The 18,786-nt window shown below is 39.2% G+C and overlaps 1 protein-coding gene across 1 annotated transcript in view; it reads left to right on the top strand.

Moving 5' to 3' along the window:
- Nucleotides 1–18,786, top strand: part of TAF4 (TATA-box binding protein associated factor 4) — a 51,606-nt gene that overhangs the window by 17,342 nt on the left and 15,478 nt on the right. Inside the window, exons 3-10 of the mRNA XM_090065170.1 lie at nucleotides 7,236–7,402; nucleotides 7,608–7,727; nucleotides 9,042–9,161; nucleotides 11,411–11,533; nucleotides 12,376–12,465; nucleotides 13,829–14,071; nucleotides 16,151–16,298; nucleotides 18,032–18,146. Of these exons, the coding sequence (XP_089921296.1) occupies nucleotides 7,236–7,402; nucleotides 7,608–7,727; nucleotides 9,042–9,161; nucleotides 11,411–11,533; nucleotides 12,376–12,465; nucleotides 13,829–14,071; nucleotides 16,151–16,298; nucleotides 18,032–18,146 (1,126 nt within the window). The remainder of the gene's footprint in view (nucleotides 1–7,235; nucleotides 7,403–7,607; nucleotides 7,728–9,041; nucleotides 9,162–11,410; nucleotides 11,534–12,375; nucleotides 12,466–13,828; nucleotides 14,072–16,150; nucleotides 16,299–18,031; nucleotides 18,147–18,786) is intronic.

Here is an 18,786-nt window from a genome sequence, read left to right as displayed (position 1 = left end):
TATCAAACAAAAGGAACATGTGCATGATAGTGTTAGAGTGCAGTTGTTGCCATGACAGTTCAGGAAATATCTGAGAGAGAAGGTGATGTCTTTTCTTGGGCAAATTGCATGGTTGGGACAGATCTTAGGCAAGCTTTTGAGAATGAAGTATGCCTGTTGAAGTCTGAGAGAGAAGTGGACACATTGCATCATAGAAAATTAGGTTTTGAAGGAACCTCAGGGAGTTGCATCTAGTCTACCCCCCTGCTCAAAGCAGGACCAGCCCCAACTTGGATGATCCCAGCCAAGGCATTGTCTAGCCGGGTCTTAAAAATGTCCAAGGGTGGAGATTCCATCACCTCTCTGAGTAACCTGTACTAGGGCTTTAGTACCCTCCTCATAAGTGTTTTTACTAATATCTAACCTAAACTTCCCTTCCTGCAATTGGAGACCATTGCTCCTTGTTCTGTCATCTGCCACCACTGCCAGCTCCATCCTCTCTCGAACCCCCTGCCAGGTAGTTGAAGGCGGCTATTAAATCCCCTCTGTCTTCTCTTCTTCAGACTAAATAAGCCCAGTTCCTTCAGTCTCTCCTCACAAGTCATGTCCCCCAGCCCTCGAATGATTTTTGTTGCCCCCTGCTGGACTCTCCAGTGTGTCCACATCCTTTCTGTAGTGGGGGCCCAAAATTGGACACAGTACTCCAGATGTGGCCTCGCCAGTGCCAAATAGAGGGGAAGAATTGCCTCCCTCACTCTGCTGGCAACACTCCTACCAGTGCAGCCTAGTACCTGTTTGCCTTTTTGGCAACAAGGGCATTATAACCCCCAGGTCCTTTTTTGCAGAGCTGCTGCATAGCCAGTTGGTCCCCACCCTGTACCAATGCATGGGATTGGTTTTCCCTAAGTGTGGGACTTTGCACTTGTCCTTATTGAACCTCATGAGATTTTCTTTTGGTCCAATCCTCCAGTTTAGGTCACTGAATCCTAGCCCTACCCTCCAGCATATCTACTACTCCTCCCAGTGTGGTAGTATCTGCAGACTTGCTGAGGGTGCACTCTAGCACATCTTCCAGATCATTGATGAAGATACTGAATAAACTGTGTCATTCCAAGAGATGGAAGACATCTTTCTAGACCTCTGGAGAAGTTTGTAGCCCGTGAATAGTCCATCACTGGTGACAGTCATGAAAGCCAGCTAGAAATTGCATCAAGTCCAGCAGAACAAGTCTCTTCCCTACAACCTCCAAGCAATCAACTCCTTTGTCACAGCTTAGCTCAAACTTGTTTCAGTTAGTTCTAGAAAATCCTTTATCATTGTGACTGGAGCAGACTCTGCAGAGGGCTTTGTGGACAGCAAGATTGAGAACTCAGAGGGGCCTTGAATCCACCCTTTTTTGGTTTCTGTACTGCAGTAGTACGTGTGGTGTCAGCTCGCAAGGCCTTATCCATCACTTACTCCCACTTGTATTCTCAGAGGAAATTCTGTAGAGACAGAAGGGGTAGTAATAGAAAGCTGTCATCTATTACGATGACACCAGCTTGCTTGTGATGCTATTGAATTTTCTGCCGGGTCAAACATCTGTAGCTCTCTGCCACAAATAAGATACAAATACCATTTTCACAGCCAGCCTTGCTCAGGCAACCTCTGATGGGATGAAGCTTTTCTACAAATCCCTGGGAAAAAGCTAAATGATTTATCATATTTCAATAAAAAATCTCTGTTGGAAGAAGACTCAGTTACTTTACATCTAGGGGAGGTTTTCCCTCAGATGAGGGGCCCGTTGAAAGTGTTGGAGAAGAATACAGTTTCATGAAACTTCCTTTAACTCAAGACTCTGTATCCCTGAAAGATGTCTCCAAAGTCCCTTGGCTTAATTCTAGTGATAAAAGTTATTCCAGGTATATTGTAGTGATCAGAACTTTAGAGGCTTTTGCTGGGACTTGAACTTGATCATCCTTAACTTTTGTGAATGACTCACTTCATAAAGAGTTATGCTGATTCATCTGATTTGATAGGGTTCTGCCTGGGATTTGTGTTGTTCTGTAGATATTAAAGAGTCTCATCTTGGTATGTTAAAATAACCGGTCACCAAATGTTTCTGTTCTTTCTGTGCATGTTATCAGTTGCAGGCAGTGCCCTTTGGCCTGTGCTCTACTGTACAGGTCTTTTAAGAAACCAATCGTTTTAGCACTATTCTGAAATGAGATGTCCTCTAGGTACCCTGTTATCCAGATCAGTGTTTCCCAATCTTTTCCAGCCCAAGGCACACTTGTATTAATACATTTTTTTTCTGCAGCACACCTGGTAAGGCATTCCCCATCCCCATACAATGATGAGTTCATTGTAGCTCATCGCCGCTGCAAGATTGTGTGGCACACCTGTTCATTTCTGATGCCACACCGATTGGGAAACACTGTAGATCTAGTCAATCTAGATGACTGCCTGGTGAAAGCACGGTAAGGAATGCAGCAGTTGGCCACATAGCTTGTGTGGGAGAATGGATGGCCCAAACTATTTTGAAGTAAATCTTCAGAAAAGTTCCTTAATTCATCAAATGACTTGCCTGTTTGCAGGTGTTAAATCAGCCCGATCTTACTAAATGAAAATTCCCCCCTCGTTTTGGTTTTTGTTTTTGTTCCAAATGTTCACAGTTGTATGCTCCAGAACTGATGCAAGTCACTGAAGCTTTCTTTCACTAAGGACTTGGCAGTTTGTTGTCTCCACTACCTTTGCATATGGAGTAATTCAGTTTTTCTCGGTTTTCTTCAGTGAAGGTTGAGGTGTAAAAATTTGACTGGCATATCTGACATGTCTTATACATGTTGTCATTTCAAGCTTTTGGTTGATACTTCAGTTGTTATTTCTTTAAATAATAAAACTTCATAAGCAAAATACTGGATAGTGGAAACATAACTTGCAGTGCAGGTATTCTGTGGGAGGGGGTGTGTTCAGAAAGCAGTGAAGTCTTTCCCAGAAGAACTTCCACGCTGTTTAGCTGAGTTGGCTAGAGCATAGTGCTAATAACACCAGGGTTGCAGGTTTGATTCCCAGTTGAGAGCAGATAATCTTACGAGGTCCCTTCTAGCTTTACTTCTCCATGTAATGTAAAAGTTTCTAAACACCCGGCAGTAATAAGAGGCAGACAATTAGGCAAGCATTTGCTGTATGTTTCTACTACTTTACATTACAGCCTTAAGAAAGTCTGTGGATAAAATGCTGTTTAGCTGCCATGCAGTATAAAAATAAAAATGTTCCTTCTGAGTTTATCCAAACATTTTTAGTATGACCAAGAACTTTGACTGCCACCGAAAAAGTATGAAATTGTGAGGGTGAGAATGGGAAGGTGGTTGTTTGTAGTCCACAGCATGAAAATGTTTGATAGACACAGTACCAGTCAAAAGGTGCAAACCATTTTCAGCTGCGGGCTATTCCAAGTCAGTTTTGGTAACGTATTTGGAGCTGGGATAAATTTTATTCAATTTGGATTGCAGTATTACAGGGGTTTTTTTTAGGTTTCTACTTCAAATGAAGGGAACAATTCAACAGCTAATTGAAACTTCTAGCTAACTTTTATTTTTAAAAGTGGATTAGGAAAAGTGTTTTTTAGTGCTCGAATTTTTATAGTACCCATGTTGAGAATGAATCAAAGATCATATACATGTATATATCATATACATTTGTTGCATATGATACTGTCTCTACCTCATTGATTACAGGGTACAAAATCTGACATATTCTCTAAGCACTTTTTTCTTGGTATCCTTAATGATCTGATTGTTTGGAAGGATATGGAGGATCTCAGCAAACATTTCCCAGAAAACAAAACAGAGACCAGCAATGTAGTCTGGATGAATATTAAACTATTACTAAAGCTTCATCGTATTTTTTTTCTTTGGAACACTTTCAATAACAGTTACTGCAATTTGTCTTTATTGGCTGTTGGTGGTCAAATAGCAATTCATTCCCTGTGGAACAAAAATAAACTAAAACTTGTCAGGATCCTTGTGGAAGGACAGGTGTCCTGTGCTGTACTTGCATAGTAAAGTTAAATATGAAAGCGAAAGATATTTTGGTAGCTGTTCCTAACTTTCAGTAATTTCTGTTCTGTCCACATGTATATGCTCTTGACTGTGGCATATCTGACTTTGACCATTGCATGATTCTAGATGTACTGTCAACAGTTACTGTAGAATGAACAGAGTGGAAAACCTTGGCTTGCAAGTACAAATGAAACTCCTCTTAGTTTAGGCCAAGGGACCTTGTCTAGCGTAGGGATTTTTTTTTTTTTTTTTTAAACACAAGGAGCTCCATTGAGGATCCCGTTTAACACCAATGCACACAGTTTTATGCTTCCAGCTTGGTTTTTGTAGTAAGCAGAGTTAAAACTGCAGTCTTCGTTCAACTGAACTATGTCCGAGTTAGGGGGGAAAACATTTCTTTTTCCCCTTAGTCTCAGGAAGACTTGAGAGAGTTGATGTGTCCTGTCGTCATCAGTCAAATAATCCTAACGTACCTGATGAATTTTTCTGGGAAAGATTCACGGCAATTCTTCCTTCCTCCCTGAAACTACTTTGAATTTTGTATGTTTTCATAAATTACTAACAACAAGCATTTATTTATTTTTATGAGCAATTTCAAGCAATTAAAACTTAATCTAGTTTTATAGGACGGTTATAACCTGATTGATCTTACAGTATTTCTGTGGACTTATGTTGATGGTTGTTGCTGCAATTTATTAATATTAACGTTATTATAATAGCACCCTAGATGTGCATGACAGTAATAGTATACTCTAACCCAAGTGCAGCAAAGCTTAACTAGATTTAACACTGATATATCGATGCATCTCTAAAATAGCTATCCATCAATATGTTATTAATAACTCCAGTGCAGTAAGGTTATTTGAATACATTTCAGAAAGGCAAAAGTAATTCATACAAAATAATACAATTGCTGACATCCCTAAGTTTTCAGTTGAGGAGCAAACTTCCAGAAACCAGGTAGAGTGGGATGTATTAAGCAGTGCTCCTCCAGTGTCCACTTCCATGGCTTTGACCCACGTTAGACTGCAGTTTGCAGCCATACTTTTTTGTGCCTACTTGTTGCTGAAAGTGAAACCTCCTTAGCATGCATCTGTTGCCTGTAGTAGTATGAATCAAAACTCACTTTCAGACAGCTAATATAGTTCTTCTATATAATGCTCATGCATGCTCCAGTTCTGCATGTCTGCTGGCTGTCAGAACAATGTATAAAGAATTTGGCCCTGCCAAGTATTTAAAATTTCCCACAGGAAATGATCTTGCTTTTATACCTGTATGAGAGTTTACCAGTTGTGTACCAGTAGCTGTGTCTCTAAACTCTGTAACTAAATGTGGAAGATGTTTTTCTTTCAGATCTGACGTAGAAACTAGATACATTTTAATTAACTCTACTACTTACAATATTATAATTGGGGATCCTGGTTTTCTTTGATTTAAAACAAATCCCCAGTTTTCAGTTAACAAAAAGTAACCCCAAATCTACATTTCTACACTATTAAAATGAAACCCCGCCCCCTCTCTCTTTCTATCTGTATATTAGTGGCATTTCATTTAAATCACAGAAAAATAAGGATTTGGGGTTACTCTTGTTTTTTAACTGAAAATTAGGGATTTTTTAAATCAAAGACAGCCAGGATCCCTGATGATGATGATATAGAAAAATGAGTACTCTCTTCCTCCTCAGGAAAATGCTTTAAAAATTATTCATGCTCCTAGCTACAGTTCTCATGGACAGTATGCATCGGTCAATGACTTTAAAACATTAAGTGAGCCAAATAATTGAAATTGGCCACTTGCTAATGTAAACTATCCCAAACATTTTTTAATGATGATTTGCTTCAATGAGGGGAGAGAGAGATTATATCATAACTTTTGGAGACCCTTTTTAAAGTGTAGCATCAGGATATATAGGGGAGATAGGTTGCATGTTGAACATAGACCATTGAAGTCTTCTTGTGGAGCAGTTAAACAAATTTGCGTGGTTTGACAACACTGGGTTTGAAACCTGCCAAGAAAGTAGTAGGAAGTCTTTGTATCCATTCAGATGAGGTGCTGAAATGTTTAGAAAAGCAAACTAGAGCATGACTGTTTCCAACAGTTCGTTCTAAAACTGTTCCAAGCAGATCTTCAGTTATTGCTGGGAAGGGGGAGAAAGTTCTAAATTATACCTTGTTTGCTGAGTTGCACTTAAAACTAAATTATCTGTTTTTAATAGTGCTTCTGTTTTTTCTGTGCAATTTTATACCAACAATTTGTCACTTAGGCAAAAAATTTCAGGAATGTTTGTTAAAATTTGGGTGCCCAGTTTCATCATCAGTTTTCTACACCTCTGAAAAAGAAACCCTATTTATGGCTCCTGTTGATTTGATTGAAGAGCGTAACATTAATGATCCCTGGGAAATGTGGTTAGATGTTCCAGACTCTCACTGAACCTCCAGAAAAGGTGGCCAGCATCTGAAAATCTGTCCATTAAAATCTGATTCCCCACATTTATCCAGCTGGGTTCAGCGTGTGGATGTGTCTGACTGAACAGGGAATGACTGCCTCATTTCCTTCTCTCTTTTTTATTTTTCTTTTGGGGTGTAATGCAGCACAGTACCGTCGGTTACAGATGCACTTGAGAAAGATTATGATTTTATAACCACTTCCAGTACTAAATTTGTTATGGGAAATTAATTTAGAAGTTAGACAATTGTGTTATCATTGCTGATGAAGCCTGCGTTTAATTGGCTAACTTTTTTTTTTTTAAGGCAAGACTAATAGGAATCATGTTTAATGGCAGGATTTTCTTTCAATCAATGTGTTTCATAAAAAGTGAATACCTTCGTGTCAAAAAAAAAATAAGTAGCATGTTTTTCAGGCTTGCTAATTTTAAACTCCTGCTCCACAGAATTTTTCGACTATTTTATATCTCATAAATGTAATACTATGCATAAATTGATAGCCTAATCACGGAACATGTCTTTAATAGTTTCACTCAAGATTTGTAATTAGTATCTGGGTGTTTACATTATATCAATTTTTTTGTTTTCTTCTAAGCTGTATTGAGATCATTCTTTGTTGGTGATGCAATATTTTGCATTGTATTTCATGCAATATGTGCATGCTGAGTTCAAACTTGGGAGGCTTGTCTGTGAACTTAGAGCTGCTCTCTTTCTGATCTGTGGCCAGCCGCATGTGATCTGTATATTTTGATCTTTTTCTGTTCTGTAGGCATGGTCCTTGTACGTAGTGAGAATGGGCAGTTCCTGATGATTCCTCAACAAGCATTGGCGCAGATGCAGGCACAGGCACATGCCCAGTCCCAGTCTCAGAATACCATGACTCCTCGTCCGGCAACACCTACCAGTGCTTCTCCAGTACAGATTTCTGCAGTCCAGGTCAGCTCATTAATTTCTATAAGTAAAAAATAGCTTCCTTGCCATTTCTCTGAGCATGTAGCACTCACATTGAGAGACTCCATTATTGGCTTGACGAAGCATTATGTCAAGCTGGTGTCCAGGATGCTGGACTATGCGGAATGCTGATCTGATCTTTCATGACGGCTCTTGTATTCGGACTCTCAAAGTTTGGGGTTTTTTGCAGGCTCCTGGAGCACCTATTATTGCACGGCAGGTGACACCAACTACTATTATCAAACAAGTCTCTCAGGCTCAGACAACTGTACAACCCACAACAACGCTACAGCGTCCTCCTGTAGTACAGGTGAGTTTGTAGAACCATGCAAATGGGCCATTAAAATATTAGTTACTGAGAGAACCTGAAAGCATCCTTGAAATTTGACAGTAAAATACTGTTTGAGAATAATAGCTCTAGATGGGAGTTTTGAGCCTGGAAGACACTTTCTTCCCCTCCTGAAACTTCATATGTAATTTAGATCATCTTGTGAACCTCAGCAAAGCTGCTTTCAAAGGCAGTTTTGAAGGCAGCTTTTTAAAAAGCCTTTGGCTTAAATTACATCTTACACTTTCTCCCCAGAAAAACTGGTACACCTTTACCGTTGGATTGGAACACTCTTTAACACTAGAAAACTCTAGTTCCATCATTGCCTCTGCTTAAGCTTTTAAAAAGCTTGTAATTAAAACTCTCCCTCACATTCCTTTTAAGTCCTCTAGAGCTTCTCGATACTGCCAATTTTTCATCTCCTTCTTCCAACTCTTCTCTTCGGTTTAAACCCCAATGATGCAAGTGTTGAGACCCAATCCTAATATGTGCAATTACTGCTTGGATGTAATGGCATCATCACTGATAGTTCAGGATAATGCTTGGAAGCTAGTGGCTAAAGTGAAAGATTAATTTTCATTCTAATTTTAGTTTTTGTAACTAAAGTTGTTTTACTTTTGCTCTGTGGGAATAATATTACCTGTTAAAGTGGCTGGAAGAATTCTGATCTCTCTCACTTTTTGAATCAGGCTTAAGATTCCACCAGGGCAGCCATTATTTAAAGTTAAAAATTGTATTTAAAAAAACTGTGCATGTTCACTGTGGTTCTGATAACTTCTAGAATTATAAATTGGTTAAATATTAGAAAAAAATTGCTGTGTCTACCTGCTTGTCAAAAGGTGATGGGTAGCTCTGAAAGCAAAATGTGTAGTTCTGTAACTTAAACAAAAACCAATCATTTGTTTGAAAGGAGTGGCATTAAGAAACGTATCTGTTTGGGTATGTAACAAAAAAATAAACAAACCAAAACCTAAGCTATTTTAATAATAATTTGCCATTTGAGTATGTTTCCCTGCTAAACATTATACTGCCTTTCATCCTGTAACCAAAAATCATGCGGTCCTTAATCAACTCTGAGTTTTAAATATGTAGCATTTTGTGCCATCTGGTGGTTCTTTCTCTCAACTGCAACAGATGGCTTATAGTAGAGCAATTAATTTGAGCGTTTATAGCAGCTGGGAAAGATGTTCCACTGTGCTGTGGTTTGGTTATTGCCTCTCTGTTGGCTTGATGGTTCAAGAAGGCAGGTTTTTGAACATTTCATGTGTGCTAATCTCATGTCTGCGTTCTCTGCAGCCTCAGATTGTTCTGGGTGGTACTGCGCAAACAACTACATTAGGAACAGCAACAGCTGTACAGACTGGAACTGCTCAAAGAACAGTGCAAGGAGCAACAGCAGCCTCCACTGCTGCCACAGTAAGACTATGGTTATCAGCTCAAAATATAAATCTGCATTTAAAACATTGTGCCCTTCTTTGTATGTAGATCTAGGTAATTATCTCAGAATCAAGAGCATATTCGAGATGTGGAGTTCCCAGGGGTTCTGGAGGTCTTGGACAATGACATTTAGCTAAAAGAAATATAATTTAAGATTCAGGCTAACAAGTATGATTGGGATTTTATTAACTGCAAACATTTTGTTTCTTGTAACACAACATTTGTATAACACTCAGCAGCAGAGTAAAGCACTCAGAATAAATCCTTACAGAGAAGTGATTTACGCAGTGGCCCAGAGGGGGAGGCAGTGTCAGAATGGGATTAGAACTCAGGAATTACTGTTTCTCAAGATGTGTCTAATGTCTCCGGGATAGGCAGTGAGAGAGGGAATAAGAGATTGAATCAAGGTGGAGTGCTCTTTGCTTTACACTGGGGGGCAAGGATGATAGCTACTTGCTTCTGCTGTAATAATATGCTCTCTGAGCAGGTTACATGGTGCATGCAGCTTGACTTTTTTCCCAGATACCTTATAAGCAGCCTAACTGAAAAAAAATATAGCTAATATTCTGTGCTGTGGTGTTGCCACATGAGGAACTTACTCCTCTCTGACCACAGTTGCCACAAGGAGTTCTTGCCTGTCTGTTGATGGGTTCCTGTCTTTGCCTGGTCTTAGGAGAAGCCTATGGGATTTGTCATCTTTTCGTTCACAATGGGCTACTCGGGCTCAACCTCCAGCCCACAGGCCAGATGTAGCTAGTGAAGCTTGTGTGAACAGTTTGTCACCAGCATGTAAGCGGAGGCGAATTCACTGACGGGCAAAAGGAGGGTATAAGCTTCAGTGGTGTTCACATGCACTGACATACCAGTGAACTCAGAGCTTTCATGCAGCTCTCGAGCCTAGGAACTGAGCACAGCCACCATTCACCTGCCCCTCTGCCACTCACCCCAACCCCAGATTCAGCGGCAGGGAAAACTGGAGCTGAGCAGCAGCAGTGGTGCTCAGTTCCTGGGCTCCAGAGCTGTGGGAAAGCTCTGAGCTCACCAGCGTATCAGAGCACAGGCTCTGGCTGGAACCGCAGCTTTCATGCAGCTCTGGAACCCCTCTTTTCCCTTCTGTTGAATTCAGTGGGGGAGCGGAGGAGTGAATGGCAGTGACACTCAGTTTCTAGACTTCAGAGCCCCATGAAAACTTTTTGACAGGTGGAAGACAAGGCAGTGGAGACCTGCCCTTGGCATCCCTCCACAAGCGTGCTCATGGGGCTCAGGTACAGACAGGGCTGGGTACAGCACCTGGAAAAAAAAAAGTTGTTTCAAAGAAAGGTCCAGTGCAGAGTATGGTCCCACTGCCACCATGTTCCCAAAGCACACAGGTGACCCTGGTAAGGCACTGAGAGCTGAGAATAAGGTGCAGTGCTGTCAGCTGAGCAAACTCCATCTGTCACCTGAAAGAATTCTTTAACTATCTTGTGGAATATTATGGTTGGTCTTATTTTTATGTAATGGTTCTAAAGTGTAAATATTTTTATTAAATTTGACATAATGCAGTTTTATTTTGTGTTAATAAGCCTAACATTACTACAAATATATGTTTTCCTTTCTAATATTTCCTAATTAGAAATAAATAAAATATGTATTTTATATTTTATTTTATCTAATATTTCTAATATTTCGTAAAATACTTGATATTAGTATATGCAGTAGTATAAAACCATAATGCTTTTCTATGCAGCCTTTTGTCCATTTCTGATTTTAAGGTTTGGCCCTCTTGTGTAAAAAATAAAAAAAATAAAATGTTGAGCACCATTGTTCTAAAGGCAGTGGTTTTCAACCCATGTACCATCCTGCATTACTGTCAGGTAACAGATGCAGATAAAACGTTTTTTAAATGGAAGTAAATATGCTGGTGAGCTCCAGGAAGTAAGTTGTGTGCATATGGCTCACATAACACACTCAGAGCTGCAAGTATGGCCCGCCATGGCAAATAGGTTGGGAACCTTCATCCTTTCCTCGGGTAACTTTGGCATAACTGCTTATATGCAGGTACAGGTACTAATCTTGCCTTGTAGTAAGCAGTTTCTCTCTTCTTTGTAAGCAACTCTTAAAATAAGATATTTGCTATACAGGTGACTTAAAGTAACAGATAAAAGAGCATGTTTGGTAGACTTCCAACTCAAGAAGCACCTCTTAATTCATGTTCTTAACTTTTTTCCTCTTCTATCCTCTAATAGGAAACTATGGAAAATGTGAAGAAATGCAAGAATTTTCTGTCCACATTAATAAAACTGGCTTCATCTGGAAAACAGTCTACAGAAACTGCAGCAAATGTCAAAGAGCTAGTGCAGAACTTGTTGGTAAGAAGTTCACTAAAAATATTGATAGTTCAAGAGACGGTTCCTTGCCAAATTTGGTCTCCAGGCTGTTTTGAAAAAACTAAGTTTTTGTAAAACTTAAGACACATCTTACAATTTCTATGCCTGGTATTTATCTTCTGAATTAAAATGGAATTAAAAAAAATTCTCTTTAATATTTGTAATTTGGCCATCATTTAGTGAAACTGCTTAGCCTGTTTTCTTGGTCTAGCATATGTGAACTACAAAAAGAAAAGTAGTATAAATTGTGACTAAGTTAGAATTTTTTCTAAAAATTATACTTGTTTGTGGTGGTAGGGATAAAGTTGATTTTTCTGCGTCAGAATGGATAATTAGCCTAATGTATTCAAGTGTGCAGATTCACGAGTAGTTAATTACAGATGGGTTTTTGGACAATATTTTCTAATGACAAAACATAATTTAGTTAGTATCTGTGGAATATTTAACCTAATTTGTCCTGCTGTATATTTTAAACTTAAAAATGCCTTTTTGAAAATTGTGACTCTCCTAGACTGGAACAAGAGATATTCAAGATCTGTCCGTAATATTAACATTTCCAAGTAATGACGACGTTTTATTTTTCACACTAAAGTTAACCAGGGCCATGGAGTTTTTGACTTTGGCAACCTTTTTGTCTATTGGATTTGCAGTGACTCAAACATCACAATTAAATTTTACAAAATTGTTGTCACCATCACGTTGCTGGCAACTAAAAATAGCGAGAAATTACTGGGCCTTTAGAAAACAGTGATATTTTCTAGATGCACGAGTAATGTGAAAAAGTTCATTATTCAGTGAATTTAAATGTACATTTTATTTCATAGGATGGCAAAATCGAAGCGGAAGATTTTACCAGTAGGCTGTACCGAGAACTTAATTCTTCACCTCAGCCTTACCTTGTGCCTTTCCTGAAGGTAATAGAACTGCCTCTAATCCTTTTATTGTCTTTCACTGCTTATGTATCTGTAACAATGAGAGAAGTGCATCTCTTAATAAGAAAGATATAAATCTAAAACAGGACATATGAATGTTTTATATATTACCCAATTAGGATTTTTTTAAAAAGGCTGTGCAAAAATATACAAAAAGGTATTTTTTTCCCTCGGACTCAATATTTTTCCAATATTTTATTGCCCATACCAAATGATCCTCAGTTCCATGGCTGTGTCTAAATGAGTATACGAAAAATGGGGAACATCAATATTATTCTCAATGATCCAAGCAGTTTACCTCTGGTTGGCCTAAAGCTGCTGTAACAATTTGTGCTCCTTCTTGCAGTCTTGTTGCAGACTAAGGATTGCCTGGCTTGGAGACAGATATGTATCCTCTCATCCCTAGAGGGAGTCTTAGTAGAACTGATTTGAAGCATGCCAATTGGGCAATGCAGAGAAACTTGCACTGTTGGCTCTTGTGGTTTTACCTGTTTTTAAAGTGTCAAGTTTATTCATAAAAGGAAACCTGTTATTTTTTACTTGCACTGGTACTCATGAATGTAGTAGGCAGTTCACAAAATATAAACAGTGTCTTGCCCCAAAACACTTGCAGGCTAAAACTGGGACAAAGGTAACCAGACAGCTGCAAAAAGGGGAGTACAAGAAAATAATACATAACATAGTTTGACTAGTGGATGTGCTCAGGGTGGGGTAGAGTTAAGCATGTATATGCAAACTTCATACTGGCATTTCCTGGCTCTTGAGTGTTGGACACAGCTTTAAATCACAGGAGCAATTCTTTTCTTTCCTTTTAATAAATAAGAAAATATTTAATTATGCAGCAAATCTTACGTAAGATTACACATTATTCTTGAATCTTAAATGCAAGTTACAAATACAACTTGAACTGTAAAACTATCTGGGTACATCTGCACTCTAGTTGGAGACATGGCTGCAGCACATGTGGAAATAACTATATTGTAGCTAACTTGAGTACCAAGAGCAGTGTAGCTGTGGCATCACAGGCCCTCAGCAAAGTACTCTGGATTCCAGTGCAGTGCACAATGAAGCTCATGCTCCTACAGTTATCAGTACCTGATCTACCAGGTGAAGGCTACTTTGGGTATGCTACATACGCTTGAGTTGTATCTCCTGATATCAGCATAGACGTGCCTCAGACTGATATTTTTCACTGCTTGAAATTAAAGAAAAAGGCATGTTTAATAGTGACAAAGATGCTTTCTTTCAGTGTTAGGACTCCTCTGTGTTCTAGGATTTTTGTACGCGGAAAACGTTTAACTGTAGACCTCTGTGAAAATCAACTCTTGCCTTCACTTTTCTGCAGAGGAGTTTACCTGCCTTGAGACAGTTAACCCCAGATTCAGCGGCTTTTATTCAGCAAAGTCAGCAGCAGCAGCCCACGACGCAAGCAACAACTGCTCTTACAGCAGTGATGCTGAGTGGCTCAGTTCAGCGCACAGCGGGGAAGGCTACTGCCACTGTAACGAGTACTCTACAACAACCTGTAATCAGTATAACACAGCCTACGCAAGTTGGGGTTAGCAAACAAGGGCAATCTACACCACTGGTACGTAAGCTGAAGTGCATCTTCTATTACTGCACAGTTTCTTTTTCAAAATACAATGACTTTTCTTCTTAAATTAATGGTTTAGCTCAGCCAGAGCTCTTTTTGCAAATGTTTAAAGAAGGTAACCGCTAAGAAGAAAATGATGTATAATTTTAAATACATTGATGATTAAAGGGCAGTATTATTTCCTATTTTACTTTAAAATAAAATATTCACAAATCCTTTCAGTTATTGCATATCCATGTCATGAATTCTTAGCAGTGTTTTAAATAAATACTGATCAGGGTTTTAGGAGTTTGTAATGATCCAATGTAGTGAAAGAAACTCTGCTTCAGCTAACTTGTGGATTTTTCCACCCTGCTGAAATGTAGATCATTTCAGTGCTTGCATGAATTTGACATAGGAAAGTTTTTTAATACATCATTTCACAAAAACTCATTAGGATACAGTGTTTATAATGCTTGTAAGTGATCTGATCAACAGATTGGCATATGCAAGGTGGCCTGTTGCCATGTTGAACTTCAGATTTGTTCACAGATGAGAATATTTTGGTATGTTCCATTGTAGATGCTTTTACGTGGTCCTCATCCTCATGGCATGCAATGATGACAGACAGATATTTAGATAGTTATCTTTCCAGCATTCCAGTGTAGGGAGTGTTCCTTTCCCAGTTTGCAGGTGAGGAACCAAGGCACAGAATGATGAAGATGCCCAAAATCAAACAAGAAGGTTGGCAGAGAGGGAACTTGGTGGTCCTTGGAGTCCTGGTGACTCGCAGTGTTGCTCACAGGAGCAGTCTTTCTCTGTGCCTCCAGTGTTCAGGAACACATGTACAGATCACTGTTCAAGGTTGGCTTTCACCAATAAACAGTCAGACGCCCATCATCCTTTTGTCCTTAAGGCAGCTTTTTCATCTGTTACATTGGCCGTTCTGGATACATTTGTTGCGTTATCTGCTTAGAGTTGACTTGTGGCCCTCAATTGAAGGGGAAAAATCGTAGCAGCATAAATATGTGTGTGTGTATAATTCACTTCTCTGCCGTCTGGGAAAGCACAGCAGAAATTAAATGCAGTCTATAAAATGTTTTTCATTTGGTTTGAAAATACACTGATATTTGAGGAGGAAGTAATAATTAGCTTAACCGAATGCTCGTACATGTATGACACAGGGCCCCCTACACCATTATCCACCTGCATGGAGCAATGGTAGAACAACAGGAATAGTTTGCATTGGGAAAATGAGGGGCAGAGATAACTGACTGACTTGCTGAAAATAATGATGAATTAGTGACAGGGATATGATAACTAAGATGTTCCTTCCTGAATAGTTACCTACTTAAAATGCTACTGAACACCATATCCTATGTTGTCTGCAGTCTTTCCTCAATTTCTTGTTGACCGTTGTCATCCAGGAATTTTCATGCGTGATAAAAAGGATAGGTTACTTTTAGCAATCGAGGTAGTATTTGGATACCATCTGGAAAGAAACAGTAAGTGGCAGCAAATCAGTTTGACTAACATGTATCTAATGGGTCTGTCTTAGTAAAGCATTCTATCATAGTATTCGATTGCAACTTTACAAGCCGCTCTGGTTGTAGTTAGTAGGCATGTTCAAAAGAAAAGCTTACTTTTAAGTAAACTTGTCTTCAGTTCATTAATCTACCACTTAAATGTTTTCCCATTTGTTTTGAGCAGAATAAATGGTTCTGAAAGGCTGAAAGAACTGTTTTGACCCTTAAAAAACAGTCTCATTTCAGATTTTTAGGTGGCTTATCCCAGCCTCTGAATATGTAATATATTTAATTGATCATTTGTTCCTACATATCTTTAAGAATCTCTTGGTGATATTTCCTATAAAAAAGAAACATAATGCATATGCAACAATAAATTTTGTCATTATAAGTATTTAAAAATAAATAGTCTAAGCATGTATTGATTGCAGATTTGCTTTTGCCCATGCCCATCCATTCATCAAACTGAAGACAGATATAAGGATTTGTTTTTCTGCACCTGATTTTAAACTGGGTACCATTGTTCCTCAGATAGTTTACTTTTTTTTTCCTTTTCACTTTTTTGCAGGTTATCCAACAGTCTCAAAAAGCAGGGACGTTAATAAGGCCTCCACAGGTAACGTTGACACAAACCCCTATGGTAACACTGCGGCAACCCCATAGTCGTATTATGCTCACAACTCCTCAACAAATTCAGTTGAATCAACTTCAGACAGGTAAGAGGAAAAGAGTTTTTCAGATATTCTTTAGTATTAAAATAATAAATAGAAACCCTTAATATTGTCTTATAAAACAAGATTGGTACAGTAGTCCTAAGTGAATATAGTGGTTTTGCTTTTGTCTATTAATAAACTAACTTCCTCTTATGTAAATCTGAAAAATATTTTACGAACATAAGGGTCACTGCCTCCTTTGTACAGGTGACAGAATGACATGCCTAAGTTTATTCATCAGGCCAATGGCAGAGTTGGGAACAGAGTCAACTAAATTCAAGTTCACTACTCATTTACTAAGGCCCCTGGTATGATGTGCAAGGCAGCAGGTGTGATTTTTTTTTTTTTTTGGGATTGAAGATTGAATTCCAGTTGCACCCTTTCTGCTTGTCAGTGCAAGTTGAAAGCCTGGCAGGTCAAAAGCTGGGTGCCTGCAGGTCCAGGGCTGAAGCTAATAATCAGTTGATTGTTGTTTCTGACCAGGGACTGAACTAGGGTCTTGAATTGGTTCTGGTGTGGTCTGGAATTGAGGCTGGGGCAGCTACCATTCTGAGCCTCTCATAATTAGTTGATTGTCAACCCCGACTCTGGGCCATGTTGAACCCGGTTTGAGACCCTGGTGTGGTCCCTGGCCAGACCTGACAATAAGCTGATTGTTGGCCTTGGTCCTGGATCTACTATACCTTCAATTTAAGGCGCCGTACAAACCAGCCATAAAAACATTCTACTTTGGGGGTGTTAAAGATCTAGCCCAGTGTTGCCCTTGGGTCTCAGACTGGACTTGCATGCTGCATGTGGCACGCCCTGGATAGGACCCATGTGCAGTGCGCGCTGACACGATGCAATAGATGCAGCATGCAGGGCTAGTCTCTTGGCCCAATCTGGCCAATGGGCCAGTCCCGTACTGCTCATATGGCCCATGAGCCCTGATAAAATAGCTACTCCTGTATGACATTATATATAGAACATTTTTATGTGTGGCTTGCCATTTTATGATGCCTTAAATCACATGTATGTGTAGCACCCTTGCCATTTATGTCATGATTAACATGTTAATCGCGGCATAGATATGAGATGTAGAGGGGGCCTAAGATATACTGCTAGCTTTGCTGTGTCTTCTTTAAATTGTTTAGGGCCATATTCTCTGTAGGTCTATATGAAAGTCCTATTGAAATGAGAGGAAACCACTACATATACATTCCAAGGCAAAATTTCTTGTGTCATTCTTTAAAGCTTCTATACTGGCAAAAGCTCCTGTTTTGCAAGCTTCATTTTTTTAAGCTGCTTGTTTTTTGTTCCTACTTTCTCAAATTCTTTATTTAAAAAAAAAAAAAGTAAAAATAAGCCAAATGGTATATGGTTTGCAGTTACTGACCCTTTTCTTTATAAGAATTATATGAGGCATAAAAGGGGCTTGTGATGATTAGGTTTCTGTGTGAGTATCAGATTTGAATTCTCTGTAGCTATATCATAACAGGTGTCATTTGTCTAAACCATTTAGCATGTAGTGCTCTAATGGCTGGGTTGCAAACTCAGGAGTGGAGTGTTTAAAGTCAGTGAAAACAGCTGGGAGGGAGAAGGGCAACTCTTTGTTACCAATATTTTTATTAGCATTGCAGCCCTTATTAAAGCAATAATTTTGTGCCAAATCGGATGTTAGCTTTACCCAAAAATAGATAACGAAGTTTGAGTCTACATCACAAGGGAATACAAATCCTGATTTTATCTTCTTGCAGTACCTGTGGTAAAACCAACAGTATTACCTGGAAACAAAGCTATTTCCACTATTTCAATGCAAGCAGCTGCCGCTCAAAAGAATAAATTGAAAGAACCTGGAGGAGGTTCTTTTAGGTAAGAAATCAAGCCCCTTATGTGTGCTCATAGGGCCTGACCCCAAAGTCCACTGAAGTCTAGCCTTTGACTCAGGGTTAGATAGACTTGCAGGAAGAATAGAAATGGGAAGTATTTTCTCTTCATTTCATCTCTGCTCAGACTTCCTCCACTCCAACTTATTGTGCTAAGCTTCTACATCTGGCACATTTTGTAGCAGCACTATTTCTGGTCACGTACTTTTCAAACAGTGAAAACCTGAAGAGAGGACATGGTGGGGGGGAGGAGAACATCCAGGGAGAGCAGGACTACAAAAGGATGCCCAGGATTCCACCCTGGTGCTGCATGACCTAAAGAAGGTCAAACTGTTGTCTATTCAGTTAATGATTTATTTTATGCAAAGTGAATAAAGATGGATGTCCAGGTTTCTTGTGCAGTCTTGTAAATTTGCTCTTCCATGAAGAAAGTTAGAAAGCATGTATCATTATATGCATTCACAGCAAAACTTGTCCCATTGCTACCTGCCTGAAGTCACTGCCACACACTTGTTGAAAGGGTGTAGCTAGTAGTGGTACATGCAGAGAACTGTGATTTTAAATTAGTGTAAGGCGTTGACCTCAGAATAGTTAATACTAGCTTTTGCATTGCATCCTCATAGATT

Source organism: Crocodylus siamensis, chromosome 10, assembly GCF_052110815.1.
Source record: "Crocodylus siamensis isolate JL-2025a chromosome 10, ASM5211081v1, whole genome shotgun sequence".
NCBI lineage: Eukaryota > Metazoa > Chordata > Crocodylia > Crocodylidae > Crocodylus > Crocodylus siamensis.
The sequence above is the reverse complement of the archived record's forward strand: the minus strand, read 5'-3'. Positions and strand labels throughout refer to the sequence as shown.